General features: G+C 42.9%; 2 protein-coding genes across 9 annotated transcripts; one reads left to right on the top strand and one right to left on the bottom strand.

The window, feature by feature from the left end:
- Window positions 1–769: 769 nt before the first annotated feature.
- On the bottom strand, window positions 770–19,212 carry zye. 7 transcript variants are annotated; one of them, XR_011416492.1, is made up of 13 exons: window positions 18,983–19,212; window positions 18,351–18,862; window positions 18,012–18,094; window positions 17,825–17,950; window positions 17,522–17,774; window positions 14,058–14,128; window positions 13,752–13,993; window positions 9,081–13,682; window positions 6,157–8,861; window positions 5,960–6,088; window positions 5,797–5,903; window positions 5,580–5,739; window positions 770–964 (listed from the first exon to the last, which is right to left on the bottom strand). XR_011416492.1 is itself a non-coding variant. In XM_070208582.1 (8 exons), exons 6-8 carry the CDS (start codon window positions 14,097–14,099, stop codon window positions 6,719–6,721), a joined length of 7,248 nt encoding a protein of 2,415 aa, XP_070064683.1. In that variant the 5' UTR covers window positions 14,100–14,128; window positions 17,522–17,774; window positions 17,825–17,950; window positions 18,012–18,094; window positions 18,351–18,862; window positions 18,983–19,212; the 3' UTR covers window positions 6,138–6,718. The 7 variants fall into 7 exon arrangements, 1 of the variants encoding a protein (XP_070064683.1); XR_011416493.1 differs by having other exon boundaries at window positions 772–964; window positions 6,157–9,143; window positions 10,779–13,682; XR_011416487.1 differs by having other exon boundaries at window positions 771–964; window positions 6,157–13,682.
- Window positions 19,213–20,591: 1,379 nt separating this feature from the next.
- Window positions 20,592–23,578, top strand: LOC6624662 (cationic amino acid transporter 4). Of its 2 annotated transcripts, XR_011416495.1 has the most exons (3): window positions 20,592–21,232; window positions 21,307–23,305; window positions 23,370–23,578. XR_011416495.1 is itself a non-coding variant. In XM_002047572.4 (2 exons), the coding sequence occupies exons 1-2, from the start codon at window positions 21,091–21,093 to the stop codon at window positions 23,157–23,159; spliced, it is 1,995 nt and encodes a 664-aa protein (XP_002047608.1). In that variant the 5' UTR covers window positions 20,592–21,090; the 3' UTR covers window positions 23,160–23,578. The 2 variants fall into 2 exon arrangements, 1 of the variants encoding a protein (XP_002047608.1); XM_002047572.4 differs by having other exon boundaries at window positions 21,307–23,578.
- Window positions 23,579–23,864: the final 286 nt, after the last annotated feature.

Here is a 23,864-nt window from a genome sequence, read left to right as displayed (position 1 = left end):
CGCGGAGATATGACGTTCCAAAACGACATAACTTCGCGCGGAGATATGACGTTCCAAAACGACTTAACTCCACGCGGAGATCTGACGTTCCAAAACGACATAACTTCGCGCGGAGATATGACGTTCCAAAACGACATAACTTCGCGCGGAGATATGACGTTCTAAAACGACATAACTCCCCGCGGAGATATGACGTTCCAAACCGACATAACTTCGCGCGGAGATATGACGTTACAAAACGACATAACTTCCCGCGGAGATCTGACGTTCCAAAACGACATAACTTCGCGCGGAGATATGACGTTCCAAAACGACATAACTCCACGCGGAGATATGACGTTCCAAAACGACATAACTCCACGCGGAGATATGACGTTCCAAAACGACATAACTTCGCGCGGAGATATGACGTTCCAAAACGACATAACTTCGCGCGGAGATATGACGTTCCAAAACGACATAGCTTCGCGCGGAGATATGACGTTCCAAAACGACATAACTTCGCGCGGAGATAAGACGTTCCAAAACGACAAAACGATCCCTACCATCTTTTTACTACGTCATTTTTCGGACGCAAAAATAGTTTTTGTCGACCTTCTGGGCATTTCTGTTCGCCTGGTATTTTGGCAGATTTTAAGAAAAATCTCGGCAGCCGGCGGTTGCCAATAGACGCCTCTCACGGGTATTTCTAAAGACCGTTAATATTTGAATTTGTAAATGAAAAAAACAGGAAATAGTTTGAAATAATTGGTTTATTCATGTTTAAATTTATAAAATTGTTGTTTCTAATGTTATTTTCTTAATTATTTCTTTTAAAATAATACAAATCGAACATTGATTATTATTTTATATTATGGAAACTTAAAATAACTATATCTGGCTTAATTACAGTCCGATCCTGGAAAAATCTGCTTTGTCACTCGTGAAGGTCCTTAGAGCTCATTGTAGTCCTTAATTTATCAGTCTGCAAAGATAAAAGCACATTTAAATTAAACATACAAATAAATAAATAAAAGCGGAAAATAGGCCATAACTCGAGCATGTCCTTGTAGATTTTCAAAGGACATGGTGCGTTAGGATCGTATAGACCCACTGCATCGATCTGCATTCAAAAAATATGGGGTCATCTTAGAATCATATGAATATCTCCAAAAGTACAAGGACGATCTTAATGATAGTCGATAGTCCTGGCCAATGCAATTATTTTCACATATGACTCGCCAGGATACGCAAGGATATAGTCGAGTTATAGCTTATTATCTTCAAACAAAATCGTCCTTAAAACTTTGTTGTCTGAAGGACTTTCGTCCTTTGGCTTGTAAATTCTTTAATGGGAGGGTGAGGACTATCTACTGGCCAAAGGACAACCCGATAGTCCTTCAAATGGCATAGTAAGTCTGGAATTTTTCGATTTTGGCCAATTTTGCGACTAACCCCCTTTTTTTTTGTCGAATTCTGAAAATCCTTGAATGGCAATCGATAGTCCTGCATCCCACGAGTTCAAAGCGGTACATACTTCCGATATCCTTAACGATTTGGCCAGGATATGGCTATTTTAAAAATGTCGTTTTTAGAAATTTGGCTATATCTCGGAATCGACAGGGACGATTTTGTTGTCCTTTGGCCAGATTATGGTCCTTGTCCTTACGAGTTGCCTAACACAGGACTTGTCAGGACCCGCAAGGATACGACCAAGTTATGGATTTGTTGATTTACAAAAGAATTGTACTCATATTTAGGTTGTCTGAAGGACTTTAGTTCTTTTAATTGTATATTTTGAATTTTCCTCAGCTACTTTACCGACTTTCGTCCTTTTTATACCCTGAACCCATTCAAAATGGGTAAAAGGGTATATTGTACATTGTATATTGTTACCTAAAGTTTATTTTTTTTAAACCCACGTCGGGGCGAAAATCGAAACTTTTTCGATGATTTTTTTTAATATCTCGGGTAATAGCTCCGCGCGGAGATATGACGTTCCAAAACGACATAACTTCGCGCGGAGATATGACGTTCCAAAACGACATAGCTTCGCGCGGAGATATGACGTTCCAAAACGACATAACTCCAAGCAGATATGACCTTCCAAATCATCACGATTTTTTTCAAAATCGAGGTTGGTGCGAAAATCGAAACTTTTTCGATGATTTTTTTTTAATATCTCGGGTAATAGCTCCGCGCGGAGATATGACGTTCCAAAACGACATAACTTCGCGCGGAGATATGACGTTCCAAAACGACATAACTCCAAGCAGATATGACCTTCCAAATCATCACGATTTTTTTTCAAAATCGAGGTTGGTGCGAAAATCGAAACTTTTTCGATGATTTTTTTTTAATATCTCGGGTAATATGACGTTCCAAAACGACATAACTTCGCGCGGAGATATGACGTTCCAAAACGACAAAATTCCACGCGGAGATATAACTTCGCGCGGAGATATGACGTTCCAAAACGACATAACTCCACGCGGAGATATGACCTTCCAAAAAGACATAACTTCGCGCGGAGATATGACGTTCCAAAACGACATAACTCCAAGCAGATATGACCTTCCAAATCATCACGATTTTTTTTCAAAATCGAGGTTGGTGCGAAAATCGAAACTTTTTCGATGATTTTTTTTTAATATCTCGGGTAATATGACGTTCCAAAACGACATAACTTCGCGCGGAGATATGACGTTCCAAAACGACAAAATTCCACGCGGAGATATAACTTCGCGCGGAGATATGACGTTCCAAAACGACATAACTCCACGCGGAGATATGACCTTCCAAAAAGACATAACTTCGCGCGGAGATATGACGTTCCAAAACGACATAACTTCGCGCGGAGATATGACGTTCCAAAACGACATAACTCCAAGCAGATATGACCTTCCAAATCATCACGATTTTTTTTTCAAAATCGAGGTTGGTGCGAAAATCGAAACTTTTTCGATGATTTTTTTTTAATATCTCGGGTAATAGCTCCGCGCGGAGGTATGACGCTCCAAAACGACATAACTTCGCGCGGAGATATGACGTTCCAAAACGACATAACTTCGCGCGGAGATATGACGTTCCAAAACGACATAACTCCAAGCAGATATGACCTTCCAAATCATCACGATTTTTTTTTCAAAATCGAGGTTGGTGCGAAAATCGAAACTTTTTCGATGATTTTTTTTTAATATCTCGGGTAATAGCTCCGCGCGGAGGTATGACGCTCCAAAACGACATAACTTTGCGCGGAGATATGACGTTCCAAAACGACATAACTTCGCGCGGAGATATGACGTTCCAAAACGACATAACTTCGCGGGGAGATATGACGTTCCAAAACGACATAACTCCACGCGGAGATATGACGCTCCAAAACGACATAACTTCGCGCGGAGATATGACGTTCCAAAACGACATAACTTCGCGGGGAGATATGACGTTCCAAAACGACATAACTCCAAGCAGATATGACCTTCCAAATCATCACGATTTTTTTTTCAAAATCGAGGTTGGTGCGAAAATCGAAACTTTTTCGATGATTTTTTTTAATATCTCGGGTAATAGCTCCGCGTGGAGATATGACGTTCCAAAACGACATAACTCCACGCGGAGATATGACCTTCCAAAAAGACATAACTTCGCGCGGAGATATGACGTTCCAAAACGACATAACTTCGCGGGGAGATATGACCTTCCAAAAAGACATAACTTCCGGCGGAGATATGACGTTCCAAAACGACATAACTTCGCGGGGAGATATGACGTTCCAAAACGACATAACTCCAAGCAGATATGACCTTCCAAATCATCACGATTTTTTTTTCAAAATCGAGGTTGGTGCGAAAATCGAAACTTTTTCGATGATTTTTTTTTAATATCTCGGGTAATAGCTCCGCGCGGAGATATGACGCTCCAAAACGACATAACTTCGCGCGGAGATATGACGTTCCAAAACGACATAACTTCGCGGGGAGATATGACGTTCCAAACCGACATAACTCCACGCGGAGATATGACCTTCCAAAAAGACATAACTTCCGGCGGAGATATGACGTTCCAAAACGACATAACTTCGCGGGGAGATATGACGTTCCAAAACGACATAACTCCAAGCAGATATGACCTTCCAAATCATCACGATTTTTTTTTCAAAATCGAGGTTGGTGCGAAAATCGAAACTTTTTCGATGATTTTTTTTTAATATCTCGGGTAATAGCTCCGCGCGGAGATATGACGTTCCAAAACGACATAACTTCGCGCGGAGATATGACGTTCCAAAACGACATAACACCAAGCAAATATGACCTTCCAAATCATCACGATTTTTTTTTCAAAATCGAGGTTGGTGCGAAAATCGAAACTTTTTCGATGATTTTTTTTTAATATCTCGGGTAATAGCTCCGCGCGGAGATATGACCTTCCAAATCATCACGATTTTTTTTCAAAATCGAGGTTGGTGCGAAAATCGAAACTTTTTCGATGATTTTTTTTTAATATCTCGGGTAATAGCTCCGCGCGGAGATATGACGTTCCAAAACGACATAACTCCACGCGGAGATATGACCTTCCAAAAAGAAATAACTTCGCGCGGAGATATGACGTTCCAAAACGACATAACTTCGCGCGGAGATATGACGTTCCAAAACGACATAACACCAAGCAAATATGACCTTCCAAATCATCACGATTTTTTTTCAAAATCGAGGTTGGTGCGAAAATCGAAACTTTTTCGATGATCTTTTTTTAATATCTCGGGTAATAGCTCCGCGCGGAGATATGACGTTCCAAAACGATATAACTTCGCGCGAAGATATGACGTTCCAAAACGACATAACTCCACGCGGAGATATGACGTTCCAAAACGACATAGCTTCGCGCGGAGATATGACGTTCCAAAACGACATAACTTCGCGCGGGGATATGACGTTCCAAAACGACATAACTCCACGCGGAGATATGACCTTCCAAAAAGACATAACTTCGCGCGGAGATATGACGTTCCAAAACGACATAACTTCGCGCGGAGATATGACGTTCCAAAACGACATAGCTTCGCGCGGAGATATGACGTTCCAAAACGACATAGCTTCGCGCGGAGATATGACGTTCCAAAACGACATAACTTCGCGCGGAGATATGACGTTCCAAAACGACATAACTTCGCGCGGGGATATGACGTTCCAAAACGACATAACTCCACGCGGAGATATGACCTTCCAAAATGACATAACTTCGCGCGGAGATATGACGTTCCAAAACGACATAACTTCGCGCGGAGATATAACTTCGCGCGGAGATATGACGTTCCAAAACGACATAACTCCAAACTGCATCACGATTTTTTTTTCAAAATCGAGGTCGGTGACAAAATCGAAACTTTTTCGATGATTTATTTTATATATTATTTTAGATATTATATATATTCTTGATCAGCATCAATAGCAGAGTCGATCTAGCCATGTCCGTCTGTCTGTCCGTCCGTTAATATGTATGAACGCAAGGATCACAGAAGCTATAAGAGCTAGAGCCTTAAAATTTTAGATGTAGGTGCCTGCGCAGATCGGGTTTGTTTCCGATAATTGATAACTTACCCCGTTTCCAAGCAATCGTTAGAAATCGATATCGATATCGTGTTTTTTGTGCAGTTTTGGTAAACAATAAGAGCTAGAGTCACAAAACTTGACATATAGCTTTTAAAGTAGAATATATATCTGCATTTGCTGTTGGAAGAAGAGGCTGTCCCAAAAACATCTGAAAGTATTGTATACTGTAATATGAACTGAAAGAAGCTGAAGCTTATGCTCTTACCTTGTATCACAGCGACCAAACTTAACGGAGATCATTGGAAGACGTGCAACAAATACGCTCAGATGAAGATTCTTTAAAATAAGGTAAGACTGTTGCCCCAAAATTAACTGAAATAATGAAATAAGGTTATATGAACAGAAAGACTGTTAACTTATTTTCTTACCTTGTTTCGCAGCGAGCAGCCGAGTGTGTCACTATTCCAGTCTAAGTTCAAGAAAACTGTCCCCTTGCTCTCCAGGCACCTGAGTTTCGTAATGCGCAACCGTTCTCTATATCCACACAGCTGCTAGAACTGCAAAAGATTTCAAAAACATTAAATTTTGCAAATGACCACGAAAACTAACTAATCCAGACACTTACCTATTTTGTCTTTGCCCATGTACCCACCAGACGATAGTCCTGAATCCTGCGAGATTAATAAAATGTGTCCTTTCCAGATCCTCAAGGAATTGGTCGAGTTATGGTCGAAAAACGAATGTCCTCTCTAGAAAACTAAGAAATTGAAGCTCGCAACATAAAAAAAAATGTTTTTTTTGCCCTCTAAATCGCGCGAGTGACAGAATGACGTTTGTTCCTTGTCCCAAAATGTTTTTAAAATGTTTTCTTACAATTATTACAATTGAAAAAGCTTTAAGTACTTATCAGATAGTTACAATTTGCATTTAGTATTGCCCTGACAACATTTCATGCAAACAAAAATATAATACATCGAATTCTTACATATTTTATTGTTTGATTTAAAAGTATTCATTTACATAAATCATGCGTTACACGCTGAGAAAGCTTACAAGTACTACAACTAACAATCGAGTATATTTGAATGAATAAAATTAATAGTAAGATATAAATATGTAGTCATAATACATGCTTACGCGATTAACTATTTAAGTGCGCGAGAGCTACTTTTTGGCACTTTACCACATTAATTCACCTTGATGGCGGTCCGAATGCCGAGTGTAAAGGAAATTACTTCCCTATCTGGTTGTCGATCGGTAAATTCGCGCTTCATAATTTTCCTCGATAAAAGATCTTCGCTTTGATCTGCGGTTGTTATTGGATCTATATTCTTAACGCTAACGGCATCGCGTTTAATTCGCGTGGGCTCGCCGTCCTCATCATCGTCTAACTCAAAAACATTATTGTTTGTTATTGCTAGTTTGTTGATCTCATTAAAAAACTTATTTTTCGCATCCCTAACTGTCCTGTCATAGCCTGGATTGCTCAGCGGTGGCAAATACGTTGCCGGTATGGGCGTTGAACCCTTATACGTGTCAGGACAACGGGGATCTACAGAACCGGGGAAACAGTAAACAGGAGTCGTGTCGGGCGATAAAGTTGAAGTCACTAAGCTTTGGGAGCAACGAACATCGGTAGATCCAGGATAACAGTTGGGCGAAGCAGTCGTCTTTGGCTGTTGTGGACAGCGAGGATCGGTTGAGCCTGGATAACACCTTGGCTTAGTCGGTGTTACTGGTGGACGAACTGTAGTTGGAGGCAAGTAAGTTGCAGGTTGACAATCGGGATCTGTTGAACCAGGATAGCAACGGGGCTTCGATGTGGTCTTGGGCTCTTGTGGACAACGAGGGTCACTCGATCCAGGATAGCAGTTGGGCGAAACAGTGGTCTTGGGCTCTTGTGGACAACGAGGGTCACTTGATCCAGGATAACACTTGGGCGAAGCAGTCGTTTTTGGCTCCTGCGGACAGCGAGGATCGGTTGAGCCTGGATAACACCTTGGCTTAGTCGGAGGTACTGATGGACGAACTGTAGTTGGAGGTAAGTAAGTTGCAGGTTGACAATCGGGATCTGTTGAACCAGGATAGCAACGGGGCTTCGATGTGGTCTTGGGCTCTTGTGGACAACGAGGGTCACTCGATCCAGGATAGCAGTTGGGCGAAACAGTGGTCTTGGGCTCTTGTGGACAACGAGGGTCACTTGATCCAGGATAACACTTGGGCGAAGCAGTCGTCTTTGGCTGTTGTGGACAGCGAGGATCGGTTGAGCCTGGATAACACCTTGGCTTAGTCGGTGTAACTGGTGGACGAACTGTAGTTGGAGGTAAGTAAGTTGCAGGTTGACAATCGGGATCTGTTGAACCAGGATAGCAACGGGGCTTCGATGTGGTCTTGGGCTCTTGTGGACAACGAGGGTCACTCGATCCAGGATAGCAGTTGGGCGAAACAGTGGTCTTGGGCTCTTGTGGACAACGAGGGTCACTTGATCCAGGATAACACTTGGGCGAAGCAGTCGTTTTTGGCTCCTGCGGACAGCGAGGATCGGTTGAGCCTGGATAACACCTTGGCTTAGTCGGAGGTACTGATGGACGAACTGTAGTTGGAGGTAAGTAAGTTGCAGGTTGACAATCGGGATCTGTTGAACCAGGATAGCAACGGGGCTTCGATGTGGTCTTGGGCTCTTGTGGACAACGAGGGTCACTCGATCCAGGATAGCAGTTGGGCGAAACAGTGGTCTTGGGCTCTTGTGGACAACGAGGGTCACTTGATCCAGGATAACACTTGGGCGAAGCAGTCGTCTTTGGCTGTTGTGGACAGCGAGGATCGGTTGAGCCTGGATAACACCTTGGCTTAGTCGGTGTAACTGGTGGACGAACTGTAGTTGGAGGTAAGTAAGTTGCAGGTTGACAATCGGGATCTGTTGAACCAGGATAGCAACGGGGCTTCGATGTGGTCTTGGGCTCTTGTGGACAACGAGGGTCACTCGATCCAGGATAACAGTTGGGCGAAGCAGTCGTCTTTGGCTGTTGTGGACAGCGAGGATCAGTTGAACCTGGATAGCAAGAGGGTTTTGGTGGCGTATTCTGATTGCTTGGAACTCTCGTCGTTTTTATTGGCGGAAGGTAAGTGGCTGGTTGACATTTTGGATCACTTGACCCGTCAAAACATCCAGGCTTTTGAGTAGTTTGCACTTTGGGGCACCTTGGATCTGGTGATCCGGGGAAACAGTTGAGGCATTCTGGATCCTTTGACCCTGGATAACATGAAGGACCTGGGGTCGTTGTAGTGGGCTCTTTTGGACAGCGAGGATCGGTTGAGCCTGGATAACACCTTGGCGTAGTCGGTGTAACTGGTGGACGAACTGTAGTTGGAGGCAAGTAAGTTGCAGGTTGACAATCCGGATCTGTTGAACCAGGATAGCAACGGGGCTTCGATGTGGTCTTGGGCTCTTGTGGACAACGAGGGTCACTCGATCCAGGATAGCAGTTGGGCGAAACAGTTGTCTTGGGCTCTTGTGGACAACGAGGGTCACTTGATCCAGGATAACACTTGGGCGAAGCAGTCGTTTTTGGCTCCTGTGGACAGCGAGGATCGGTTGAGCCTGGATAACACCTTGGCTTGGCCGGTGTCGGTGGTCGAACCGTAGTTGGAGGCAAGTAAGTGGCTGGTTGACAATCGGGATCTGTAGAGCCAGGATAGCATCGGGGCTTCGATGTGGTTTTCGGTTCCTGTGGGCAACGAGGATCACTTGATCCAGGATAGCAGTTAGACGAAGCAGTCGTCTTTGGCTCCTGTGGACAGCGAGGATCGGTTGAGCCTGGATAACACCTAGGCTTAGTCGGTGTCGGTGGTCGAACCGTAGTTGGAGGCAAGTAAGTGGCTGGTTGACAATCGGGATCTGTAGAGCCAGGATAGCATCGGGGCTTCGATGTGGTTTTCGGTTCCTGTGGGCAACGAGGATCACTTGATCCAGGATAACACTTGGGCAGAGCAGTTGTCTTTGGCTGCTGTGGACAGCGAGGATCGTTGGAGCCTGGATAACACCTAGGCTTAGTCGGTGTCGGTGGTCGAACCGTAGTTGGAGGCAAGTAAGTGGCTGGTTGACAATCGGGATCTGTAGAGCCAGGATAGCATTGGGGATTCGATGTGGTTTTCGGTTCCTGTGGGCAACGAGGATCACTTGATCCAGGATAGCAGTTAGGCGAAGCAGTCGTCTTTGGCTCCTGTGGACAGCGAGGATCGGTTGAGCCTAGATAACACCTTGGCTTAGTCGGAGGTACCGATGGACGAACTGTAGTTGGAGGTAAGTAAGTTGCAGGTTGACAATCGGGATCTGTTGAACCAGGATAGCAACGGGGCTTCGATGTGGTCTTGGGCTCTTGAGGACAACGAGGATCACTCGATCCAGGATAGCACTTGGGCGAAGCAGTTGTCTTTGATTGTTGTGGACAGCGAGGATCGGTTGAGCCTGGATAACACCTTGGCTTAGTCTGTGTTACTGGTGGACGAGCTGTAGTTGGAGGCAAGTAAGTGGCTGGTTGACAATCGGGATCTGTAGAGCCAGGATAGCATCGGGGATTCGATGTGGTTTTCGGTTCCTGTGGGCAACGAGGATCACTTGATCCAGGATAGCAGTTAGGCGAAGCAGTCGTCTTTGGCTGTTGTGGACAGCGAGGATCGGTTGAGCCTGGATAACACCTTGGCTTAGTCGGAGGTACTGATGGACGAACTGTAGTTGGAGGTAAGTAAGTTGCAGGTTGACAATCGGGATCTGTTGAACCAGGATAGCAACGGGGCTTCGATGTGGTCTTGGGCTCTTGTGGACAACGGGGATCACTTGATCCAGGATAACACTTAGGCGAAGCTGTCGTCTTTGGCTGTTGTGGACAGCGAGGATCGGTTGAACCTGGATAGCAAGGGGGCTTTGGTGGCGTAATCTGATTGTCTGGAACTCTCGTCGTTTTTATTGGCGGAAGATAAGTGGCTGGTTGACATTTTGGATCACTTGACCCGTCAAAACATCCAGGCTTTTGAGTAGTTTGCACTTTGGGGCACCTTGGATCTGGTGATCCAGGGAAACAGTTGAGGCATTCTGGATCCTTTGATCCTGGATAACATGATGGACCCGTGGTCGTTGTAGTGGGCTCTTTTGGACAGCGAGGATCGGTTGAGCCTGGATAGCATTTGGGCGAAGCAGTCGTTTTCGGCTGTTGTGGACAGCGAGGATCGGTTGACCCTGGATAACACCTTGGCTTAGTCGGTGTTACTGGTGGACGAACTGTAGTTGGGGGTAGGTAAGTTGCAAGTTGACAATCGGGATCTGTTGAACCAGGATAGCAACGGGGCTTCGATGTGATCTTGGGCTCTTGAGGACAAAGAGGATCACTCGATCCAGGATAGCACTTGGGCGAAGCAGTTGTCTTTGGTTGTTGTGGACAGCGAGGATCGGTTGAGCCTGGATAACACCTTGGCTTAGTCTGTGTTACTGGCGGACGAACTGTAGTTGGAGGTAGGTAAGTTGCAGGTTGACAATCGGGATCTGTTGAACCAGGATAGCAACGGGGCTTCGATGTGGTCTTGGGCTCTTGAGGACAACGAGGATCACTCGATCCAGGATAGCACTTGGGCGAAGCAGTTGTCTTTGGTTGTTGTGGACAGCGAGGATCGGTTGAGCCTGGATAACACCTTGGCTTAGTCTGTGTTACTGGTGGACGAACTGTAGTTGGAGGTAGGTAAGTTGCAGGTCGACAATCGGGATCTTTTGAACCAGGATAGCAACGGGGCTTCGATGTGGTCTTGGGCTCTTGAGGACAACGAGGATCACTTGATCCAGGATAGCATTTGGGCGAAGCAGTCGTCTTTGGCTGTTGTGGACAGCGAGGATCGGTTGAGCCTGGATAACACCTTGGCTTAGTCGGTGTTACTGGTGGACGAACTGTAGTTGGAGGTAGGTAAGTTGCAGGTTGACAATCGGGATCTGTTGAACCAGGATAACATCGGGGCTTCGATGTGGTCTTGGGCTCTTGTGGACAACGAGGGTCACTCGATCCAGAATAACACTTGGGCGAAGCAGTCGTCTTCGGCTGTTGTGGACAGCGAGGATCGGTTGAGCCGGGATAACACCTTGGCTTAGTCGGTGTTACTGGTGGACGAACTGTAGTTGGAGGTAGGTAAGTTGCAGGTCGACAATCGGGATCTTTTGAACCAGGATAGCAACGGGGCTTCGATGTGGTCTTGGGCTCTTGAGGACAACGAGGATCACTTGATCCAGGATAGCATTTGGGCGAAGCAGTCGTCTTTGGCTGTTGTGGACAGCGAGGATCGGTTGAGCCTGGATAACACCTTGGCTTAGTCTGTGTTACTGGTGGACGAACTGTAGTTGGAGGTAGGTAAGTTGCAGGTTGACAATCGGGATCTGTTGAACCAGGATAGCAACGGGGCTTCGATGTGGTCTTGGGCTCTTGAGGACAACGAGGATCACTTGATCCAGGATAGCACTTGGGCGAAGCAGTCGTCTTTGGTTGTTGTGGACAGCGAGGATCGGTTGAACCTGAATAGCAAGAGGGTTTTGGTGGCGTATTCTGATTGTCTGGAACTCTCGTCGTTTTTATTGGCGGAAGGTAAGTGGCTGGTTGACATTTTGGATCACTTGATCCGTCAAAACATCCAGGCTTTTCAGTAGTTTGCACTTTGGGGCACCTTGGATCTGGTGATCCTGGGAAACAGTTGAGGCATTCTGGATCCTTTGATCCTGGATAACATGAGGGACCTGTGGTCGTTGTAGTGGGCTCTTTTGGACAGCGAGGATCGGTTGAGCCTGGATAGCACTTGGGCGAAGCAGTCGTCTTTGGCTGTTTTGGACAGCGAGGATCGGTTGAGCCTGGATAACACTTAGGCTTAGGCTGTGTTACTGGTGGTCGTACAGTGGTTGGAGGCAAGTAAGTGGCTGGTTGACAATCGGGATCTGTAGATCCAGGATAGCATCGGGGCTTCGATGTGGTCTTTGCCTCTTGTGGACAGCGGAGATCACTTGATCCAGGATAGCAGTCAGGCGAAGCAGTTGTCTTTGGTTCCTGCGGACAGTGAGGATCGGTTGAGCCTGGATAACACCTTGGCTTAGGCTGTGTTACTGGTGGTCGTACAGTGGTTGGAGGCAAGTAAGTGGCTGGTTGACAATCGGGATCTGTAGATCCAGGATAGCATCGGGGCTTCGATGTGGTCTTTGCCTCTTGTGGACAGCGGATATCACTTGATCCAGGATAGCAGTCAGGCGAAGCAGTTGTCTTTAGTTCTTGCGGACAGCGAGGATCGGTTGAGCCTGGATAACACCTTGGCTTAGTCGGTGTTACTGGGGGTCGAACAGTGGTTGGAGGCAAGTAAGTTGTTGGTTGACAACTTGGATCTGTTGAACCAGGATAGCATCGGGGCTTCGGTGTTATTTGGGAATCTTGTCCGCAATTCTTGCTTGAGCTAGGCGAACAAGGTTCTTTTATATCCTCACCACAAGTAAGTAATCGTTCGCAGGGTCCATTACATAGCTCAATATCGCATTTTAGATAAACTTGAGATCGGTCGGGAAACTTGAAAGCTTTAAGCGTATTGTAGTATGTTAACGTTTCACCAGGAGGTGATTCCAATTTTTTCCACTCGCCGAAAACTTTTTTCTTCAGCGAACATCCATTTTTATCGGATAGCTGCAGTTTGTTTGTAGTTCCTGCTTCAAAGTCTGGCTGATCAGAAGCATAACATTGTAAAATGTTAATATCCCAAGTCTGATACAATTGTTTTACATTAATAGTAAATGTTATATCCGTGCCCAGCTTCAACGTGTAATTAATTGGCTTTATATTCGGTGGAAGACCCGTTCCTATTTCCATCCAGCATTCAACTGGACCGCTGGGCGTTTCTACTTCAATCACTTCTAGCATATCGACAACAAACGGTCGAAAATAAACGGTTTTCTCCTGTTCATCGCTGCGACTGCACGTTATCTTGCGTGCTGTGTCCCAGCTTTCTTGGATATCCTGGTCATTCTGTATGATTAGAATATTATCCACAGATGCACACAACGAGCAGGAGGGTTTGCTGCCGCAACCATCGAACGGCACTTTGAATACAAAGCGACGTTCATTACTGCCAGAGTTCACATATCTAAAGAAAAGTGAGAAAGCATGAATTGTTTCTTGAACGTAAAATAAATAATCTTCATATATTACGCACCTGCATTTTGGATCGTTGTAGTATCCTTGGCTGTATATAACTCCGTTGAATATCTCCGAAAATTCCACTTCTACAATCATGCCATTCGACGTATCGCATTTTACGTCGATTTTTTCAATATTTCCATTGAATGTAGAGGTTTTCCGAGATACCCTGGGAAACGTAAGCGCCAAATCGACTGGCTTGACTTCATTGTCAACGTAGTCGTTGTCTGTTCTCAGATCTGCGCCGCTGGCAATGACCTTTTAAATGCAATAAGCTATAAGTTGAAATTCAATACTTTTTCGTGTTTTGCAAATTTCATACCAAAAGCTGAGTCAAAAATATTATGTGGCCAGCTTTGACCATTTTCAGTGGATTGTCGCTCGATCTAAAACCTGTTGCAAATTAAACGTAGTTGTAATTAAAGTTGTTGTTTGCTGTATTTGTTTAATTGATTTGGGTATATGCTAAGGCTGCGGTTTCTTTGTTCAACTAAATACTTTATATCGTAATAATACATAATTATATATGCAAATCAGCGGCAAAGAATAAATCTCTAATAATCAATTTTTATTCGGGAATTCACATATTTGTTTTTTTTTTTTGCCAAACTGCGAACGGAAACAAACTTGCTATAAATATTTCCAAAGCCATTTTAATGTCACAGAGCATTTAATTAATACCTTGGACGCTCGAAAACTGAACGAATCGCTCCCAAGGTGTTTTAAATTTATTAAAAATTATAATTTTAAAGTCCTTCGTTTCTGTACAAAAAAACCAAAATATTAAAGATGATTATATTCTTATTAAATTTCGTGGGGCATTGTGTTACAAATTGAACAGGTAAGATTAAAAAACGAATTGTTGGAAAACAAGAATTTAGCTTTGCTTGAAATGTGCTAAATTTAATTATCGGGTGTTTAAGTTAATATACATTATGAGTTGGTATATATGCATGCAGCTCTATAATAACAAAAAGGTGCTATGTAGGTTATCATATTAATCAATTAACTCCCGACTTGCATTTGTCCCAGATCCAGATTCAAATTTACCTGTAACACCGTTAAAACTCGACACCAAATCGATTGAAAACCTGTTTGCACTCAGATTCAGAAAAATATGTAATGTCATTTATAAGGTAAAAGGCGTCATTAATAAAAGTAAATTGTGTTAACTTGAGAGGGCGTGTGGCAAGCACGCCGGACTGTCCAAATATGCAATATATGCACATAAATGTTGTATGTTTGAATTTAAGAAATGTATTTGCATGATGAGTTAACTTTTGAAGACGGCAAAGCAACGACAGTTTAGTGTATATTTATGAATAGCATTCATTTATTTGGTGTTTATTCAATTTGATTATAAAGCCATAGCATGACCTTCGACGTTTTGGATTCCCTAAATGATTATCTCTCGCTGTTATGTTGAATTATCAATGCGCAATTTGCGCATATTGTTGCCGCTGCTGCTGACAGGTGTAGTATAAGTATTTTACTTGTTGCCAGATTTGAATTTTGTTTTTTTTTAAATTTTGAAATATTGACTGGTTTTTGAGTTGCTTTATTCGTTTTTTTTTTTTTATTCTTTTGGTGCGCAGTTAAAATCTCTGATGCAGTTCGGCGTTAATTGAAATGTGCTTTATCTTACTTGGATTTTATGTCATCGGGCTGCGGCCCATAAACAGGTAAATGACAATAACAGAGAGCACTCCGTTGCTCATAAATTAGACAATACACCAAATATATATCTATATATATATATTAGTCAATTTGTTTTAAATATGTTAATGTATGCAAAAGTAAATACACATGTTATAAGTATTTGCGCTAGTAGCAATTGATAGCTGGAATTAATGAGATCCGTTCGAATCTCTCATTAATGATAAGTGCCATATCTTCAGCATCTGCATAGCATTGCCCAAGCACAAATGCTTGGCGTATTTTTTTATTGACTGCCCACAAAATGAAATAAATAATAATAGCTTGGACATTGATGATCTTGCCGTGAACTTTTGCCATTTGGGCGCCTCAGACATAGGCGCTCACACACATGCGCTTGTTGTATTCGTGCTCGTCTAGGTATTCGTCACGGCAAGCAGGTGATTACCCAACAGGCTTTTGACGCCGCCTCAGCCACGCATGCGTCTGTGTATGTGTGTATATGTGCTCAGGCAGGCACCCACCTTTCAGCAGCCGTCAGTCAAACTGGGTGTGTACTGTGGACGCTGCAACTGGACACTTTGCCGTGTACTATCTGGCGTATACTTAATGATGCAATCCCGAAGAATATTTGATAATTATGCGTTATGCTTTGGCTTCATCAAGATAATTATGTCAAGTTGAATTGAGTTGATCATCAAATCCGGCAATTTGCTGTTTGGTTTGAAGGAATTGATTGCTTGATTTGGACAACGGTCAAATTAGTGAAGTTGATGTTGGTTTTGGTTGCTTTTTCTTTTTCTGTTTCATTTTTTTCTTGTTTTTTTTTTTTTTTTGTGGCTAATCTCTGCACAACAAATCTGTTCACATGCGCTTACAAAATGTTTATCATCAGTATTTAATGCGGCTGTTCGCGAATCAACAAAAAAAAAAGGTGAGCCAATAATAACCGACTTTAAATAAATTTATTCGCATTAGTTTTGTATGGATATAACTCTTATTAGTGTGTTGCTTTGTAAGGTTGTCTTTTTTCAGGTTTTGTTTCATGTAGTCAAGCTGTCAGCCATATTTTTATATTTCCCTTTACAAAATAGCAAATAGGGCATGTACGCTTCGGTGTCAGCCATCGATTTTTTTGTTTGCGATATTGTGGTGGTCATTCAAGTCTAGGGCAAGCAAAGTGGGACAGATTTTTTATTTGTGTATTGCTCAATCCCAAATCGCAGCGGATAAGCTGATTGCGGCAATCTGAAGTGTGGAATCTTGCATCCTCATTAATAAATGCTTCAAGGCTGCGACAGGAACGACAAGAGCACACACTAAATATTTTATAGTCTTTAGGCAAGCGCCTTTTAATGATAAATCTTCGGATTATAAATGACTCTCAAAGCTGTCGCTCGTTAAGTTTAAGCCTTTTTCCGGCTCCAATGCGCTTTGAACAGTTTAATTCGGCCTTGCCTAAGTGGTTACAAGCTTTGCACAGATTCTTCGTCTAATCCATAATTAAATCTACCGTTTTAGTAATAAATCGTATGTCTTTTTTATAAATTTAAACAAATTAATTTTAAAGACTTGGCGACGACTTCGTGAGTTTTACGATCAAAATAAATGGAATAGTATTAAATATAATTTTTCAGCAGACAATTGTTTTCGGACTAGATCAGAAATAAAGATAAAGCTGATCACTTGAGAAAGCATAAAAGCTAATTTCTTGAAAAAATATAAAACAATTATTTTGACCTCTGACCCAATTTGATATTTGAGTACAGCGAATAATTCCAAAACCCATTTAACTTGCTTTTATCACTTTGCTTTTGGCAATAAGTTATAAAAATTTCAATTATTTCCACACTGCACGATTGAAAACTTGCAAACATTTAGGCAATGTTTTTCAACAATTCGAAAAGTCTATTTAAAACTTGTTTATATTTAATAGTTACTAATTAGGCAATAATTATTGCTTTATATGTCACATTATTTACATTTTTGCATTTCACATTTTTTTGCAAATACAAGTTTTAAAACTCCCACGCAACGCACTGAACACCAGAGTCACGATTATTTAGAAATCCGCAGAGAATATATATAGATATAATTTTGTTCAAAAAAATGTCGCTTGATTGAACTTACTGGAATTGCTGGCTGGTCGGTGCTTTGGAGGAGAGTTGGTTTGATCGCCGGCTGGTTAAGAGTTCGCTGTCGCACTAAGCCACGAAAAGACGCGTCTTCGTTTATATACTCGCACGTAGCATGTTTTAACTAAAATCGTTTGGAACACGGCTTTCAAAATCCAAAGGCGCAGCAAATGCAAAAAACAACAGCAGCAGCAGCAGCAGCAGCAGCAGCAGCAGCAGCCGCAGCAGCAGCTAAAACAGCAGCACGGCTAGCCACAAAAGAGTTATTTACTTTACAATTTTTTTTTTCTATACTCACGAGGCTTGTTTCAAAAGTATTTAAAAATATCCGTTGGCAAAATATTTATTCTTCGATGTGGCAACGCTTTTTCAAGTGTGTGTGTGTGTGTGTGTGTTTTTTTTCTTTTAAATGGCATGAGTCCATCTAGCAAAAATGTCCGTTAAGTTTTTGATCACGCCTCGTGCATGCATGCGGATACACTTACCAAATGGGTATATCGAATATCTTATAGAAGTGAGCATCGCTGCAAATACGTGTGGTCAGTCCAATAAGTTGGCCAAAGGATTCCTAAAACAAGGCAAAATACATTACTTTTGAAATTAAAACATTCAAGATTATAGAAGCTGCTCAGACATAGAGTATACGCAATAGTTGATTACTTATACTAAACATAGAGTGTTCGCAAGAGTTGGCAAGTAGCTGCCAAGCATTTGTAGAATATATTATTATTATATTAATTACAATGCATTTGAAAACTGTAGAGTACAAGTTTGTAAAGGGCATGCGAGTGAGTCTTTGTTCGAAACCAGATTTGAGGTCTTACATTTATATTTATGCGGCAGGCAGTCGCGTGAGCCGAACATTGTCCGCTCTGCGTCTTCTTCATCTTGACCCGGCCCCGGTCTGAGGCGTTGCAGCGGCGACAACTCCAGCCGAAAGATCCGCAACGTCAAATGGCTAACACCTCAGTATGTATTTTAGGGCCAAAATGCCAAAATCCGTCATTGTCGTAACTGAAATCGTGGCCGGCTTCGACAACGACATCGACGCCGAGCTGGTCATGCAACTATAGTCATTGCGGGCCCGATCATCCCGAACAGGTATTAATGCTCGTAGTCATACTTTTTTGGATGCCCAGCGTCCGCTTCGTGCCTGGTGACAGACGGCAAGCGGTCATGGCGATTTAGATGGTGCTGGTGCTGGTGCTGGTGATGGGTGATTGCTGTTGTAGTACCTTTGCGGATCGTTATGGGTATAGCTTTGTTGCTGCTGCCGTTGACGTTGGAGGGACGTATAAAAAACCAACAGCATATTGCCGATGCCAGCTAGACCTAACTGCCGACATTTGCACAAACATTCAATTATAGATATTAACATATACTTAATTATTGTTTATCATTATTTCTTGCTAATTTATAACTAGTCAAAAAATAAAATAAATAAAAAACAACTAACCACAAATGAAGTCGTAAAAATACGCCCAATACTTGAGTATTTTCAATATATTTTGTCGTTCCTCGAAGGCCATCCACAACATGTGCCTGCAGAGGGTCTAAAAACTCAAGGAAACCAATCCAAATGTTTGGCACTGGGGCGTTGCGAACATGACATCCGAAATTCCTGCCACTTAGCACTGGGAACGCGACCTTGAGCAACGGAAATGCTTTCTGTGTGAGACGCCAGGCCCTGGAAAACCAAGTAAATATATTAAACAAGCTGATAACCCGTTTCGGGGAACACCAAATCATGTTGCTTGGTCTGGCATACTATGCTACAAAAACATAAATTATACTTATTCACAACAATAACTCAACAGACTGGGGCTGTGTGCCTTAAATCATATATTGCATGTTTAAACAGACAAAAATAAAAAAGGCAGCTTGAAACAATTTTCTTCTTCAATAACTTTTTTGCGAAAGTTCGATATAAATTAAGCGTACGAAAGTAATTCATTTTTAATTATACCAAAAAAAAGGAAGGATTTTTTGAAGCTCAAACAAAACATTATTATTATACTCTCAACTCTGCTTTTGTTGAAAAGGCGTTTTTTTAACTGCATAAATATCATGCCCTAAAGTATGCAATGGATTTTGAAACTGACAAATCTAAAGCATACTTTGAGGATCATTTGAATTTATGACAGTGCGTAGAACATTTTGGGAATTATTTCCCCATTCAGAATATAGTCTAGTTGGATTTGCTTGAACTTTTGCTGTTTATATACTTATGGATTTACTAAACAGCGACCGATTTTAGGTAAATTCCGTATTCTATAACTATATTGAGAGTGCAACACATAATTTTTGTAATAATCCTTCAAAAAAGGATCGTGGATAATCGGACCTCATTTACACGGTTTTTAGAAAGTATTGTGATTAGTTCATTTGAGATGTCCTATTCCTATTGTAGACGACTTACCTTATGGACTCGTTTCCGACTGTGGATTAGCATCCAATTCAAAATAAAGACCAAATTTGACAAGAGTTACAAAGGTTTGTATAACATCTTATTTGAAGTGGTTTGGCTCTGAAATCAAAAATGTGCTTTTAATTTTATAATCGAAATATTGTGCTTAGCAGAATAGCGTTAATACTTACTTGCACTCCATACTGTAAGGGACCATGATTCCAAGGAACTCGTATAAAGTCCTTCAGTAATCTGCATCAAATGCAATATGTGATGCATGCGTAGCTTCTGCTTATAAAGGGAACGTTCGTTTAGTCCGAAGAACTGCTGCTAGGGAAAAAATACATATTAGTAACTTGATCTTGCTGTTTAGATGCATTACTTAAGGCTGAAACGACCTACCTCTTTGATATAATTGTACAAGGATGTGAAGTCATCTAGGTATCTCCTTTTTATCCAACGGGGACTAAATATTACCAAAAAAAACTACATTTCAGGAAAGATAAAATTTCTGAATATTTTAAAGTTACAAAATTAGACATTGACAACAAATACCAGGGCTTGCATTTTAATATAAGTTAAATGAAATGTGTCAGTTTCAAGGTTTCAATTTTTTATAGTTTTTGGTCGAATGTCCACCCATTAATACGAGGACAAGGACAAGCTCTCTTTTAAAGTATATAAAATAGAGAAAACGAATTCAAAGTCAAACAAACAGGACTTTCAGCTGAAGCAGACTTCTTGACATTTGAAAAATCCACTGACAGAAAAAGCTTTTAACACTGTTCCAAATGGTTTTCCGCAGGCAGTGTTGGCAACGCTGAAAATGTTGTGGGTGTACGAGCCACTGGAGTAGTATTGGGGGGCCTTGAGGAAAAATCGATATTGCCACAGCTGTTCGTGTACAACAAGTGAAACGCTGAGAGTAGCCGGAAAAAAAGTTGTAAAACAGAATATCAAAGGAACAAATAACTTTTAAACAAAAAAAAAGGGGCAACAATTGAATAAACCATAATCAAGAAAAAGCATAAACAATTATTGGAGAAGAGAGTGGTGATTTTTTTTTGTAAAGTTACCGATTTTGATTATGTGGCATATGGTTGTCCTGGGATTTTTGTGGCAATAGGGAAATACTGTACCGAATATCCTTTAGAAATATGCCCAGCTCAAGGCGTGCCATTTTGGGGCACATCATGTCCGGACTATGCACAAAGATGAATCGCACCAAGCCCGTGCCCGCTGATGTCATGGAGACGCCCTTGAAGCGATGCCTGACCACCTTCGATATCGCACTATTGGGTATACCTACAAGAATATATTCTCAATTAATATACATAAATATGTATATATATATATATTTTTTGTACTTACAGGAATTGGACATATGGTGGGTGCGGGCATCTATGTCCTGACCGGAACTGTGGCCAAGGAAATGGCTGGACCTGGCATCATTTTGTCGTTTGTGCTCGCCGGATTCGTCTCCATGTTGGCGGCGCTATGCTACGCGGAGTTTGGCACTCGCGTGCCCAAGGCCGGATCGGCATATGTCTACACCTATATATCGATCGGTGAGTTTTGGGCATTTGTCATTGGCTGGAATATACTGCTGGAGCATATGTTGGGCGCCGCATCGGTGGCGCGCGCCTGGAGCGGCTATGTCGACTCAATGTTGGGCGGCTGGATAGCCAACACGACGCTGGCGGTGATGGGCGGCATACATGAGCCTGGCCTGGCCCAGTATCCGGATGTGCTGGCCTTTCTCGTGTGCATTGTCTATGCGGCGGCATTGGGCAGCGGCGTCAAGGCGACCGCCGTCTTCAACAGCATTCTGACCCTGGTCAACATTGGCGTCATGATGGTGGTCATCGGCGTCGGCTTCTGGTATGCGGACACCGACAACTGGTCCGAGGCCCAGGGCGGATTTCTGCCGTTTGGCTTTGGCGGCGTGATTGCCGGCGCTGCGACCTGTTTCTATGCATTCGTTGGCTTCGATTCGATAGCCACGGCGGGCGAAGAGGCCAAAAACCCGGCCGTATCCATACCCATTGCCACCGTCCTGTCCCTGTGCGTTGTCACGCTCGGCTATATACTGGTGAGCGCCGCACTGACGCTCATGATACCCATCAGTGACATTAATCCGGCTGCCTCGCTGCCGGAGGCCTTTGGGCAGCTGCATCTGCCCTGGGCCAAGTACATCATCTCGATCGGCGCCCTCTGCGGCATGACCACCACGCTGCTGGGCTCCCTCTATGCTCTGCCCCGCTGCATGTACGCCATGGCATCGGACGGTTTGCTCTTTAGCTGCTTCGGTCGCATTAACGCGAGCACCCAAGTGCCGCTGTTGAATCTGATCGTCTCCGGGCTGCTGAGCGCTGCCCTGGCATTGGTGTTCGACCTGGCCAAGCTGGTGGAATTCATGTCAATTGGCACTCTGCTGGCCTATACCATTGTCTCCGCCAGCGTCATAATTCTGCGCTATCGACCACTCCCACATGTGGGTACTCCGAATCCAGTTTATGCGCCCGATACGCCCGATGACGAGAACGACGAGGACGCCGATTCACAGTCTAGCATTGGCACAGCTTCGCCCACAAGCGATCTCATCGAGGGCGCCCTTGCGGGTCGCCTTAAGCCACAGTTCCGCTGGCTGGATCCGCTGCTGGGTCGCTTTGCGCCCGGTTCTGTGGTATCCGGCGCGGTGTTGCTGTTCGTTGTGCTGAGCTTTGCCATCTGTCTGGAGCTGAAGGTGTCCTGGGCGCAGCTGTACACAGGCACCTGGTGGGCATTGCTGGTATATGGTTTCATCATCTTTGCTGCCAGCACCTGTGTCGCCATCATGGCGGTGCATAATCAGAATACGCGAGGCCTGAACTTCAAGGTGCCACTGGTGCCGTTCGTGCCAGCGCTGGGCATCTTCAGCAACATAATGCTGATGGTGCACCTGGACGCGTTGACCTGGGTGCGTTTCTTTGTCTGGGTATCGATTGGCATGGTCGTCTATTTCCTGTATGGCATGGGCCATAGCAAAGAGGGCGAAGCCTGTTCCTCGTACTCCATTCTGATGACCTCATCGGAGGCAGGTAAGCTGAACTGGGGATCCTTCAAGGGTTCGAAGAATCCCGCAAAGCATACCGTGCTGGAACGTTTCCTGGGACGCCGGAAACCGAACGATAAGAAACCCATTGTTGATGACGAAACCGACGAAAATGCGGATAGTCCAAATTAAACCAATTGCTGGGGACATTATTATATCATCTGTATTTAGCAAAGCACAACGGTCTGTGACGAAACATCCTTGGCTATTATTCAATTGACATCGATCAAAGTATTGAAATATAATTACAAATATTTATCGCTCGTTGAAACTAATATGTATGTATGTCAGAAGAACACAAATAAAAGTAATTTATGTATGTTTAATCAGAGTATCCCCTAGTCGACGATAGATCCCGATCTGCAACAATTGTTAAAGAAAACGAGTACCTCTCAGAGTCCCGTTATGTACTACCACAAAACTGTCAAAGTGTCTACCTACTCTTATACTCTTATATTCTCTTATATTTATTGATGTACAAGCTTATTCATTGTGTACATGAGTTACACAAATAATAATTTAAACATATTAAAAATGTATATTCAAGTATATTTGAATTGTTTCATATACATATGTAAAAATCTATATATATATACACAATATGAAATATTTATGAAAATCAAAAACGTTTATGGATTTTCTTTGGCAAGTTTTAAGGACATTTAAATATATATCTGTGAATTTTGCTCATGCTTGAAAAACATCATACGAAAAATTCTCAAACACTTTCTTATTTCGTAACACGATGTAAAATGGAAATATGCCCTTTTGGGGCCAAGTGCATGTGCACGGTGTAGATTACGAAGAGCCATATCATGTAGATTGCAACGTGTGACT

The sequence above is a fragment of the Drosophila virilis genome, chromosome 3, assembly GCF_030788295.1.
Source record: "Drosophila virilis strain 15010-1051.87 chromosome 3, Dvir_AGI_RSII-ME, whole genome shotgun sequence".
Taxonomy (NCBI): domain Eukaryota; kingdom Metazoa; phylum Arthropoda; class Insecta; order Diptera; family Drosophilidae; genus Drosophila; species Drosophila virilis.
This window is presented reverse-complemented; position numbering and strand designations above follow the sequence as displayed.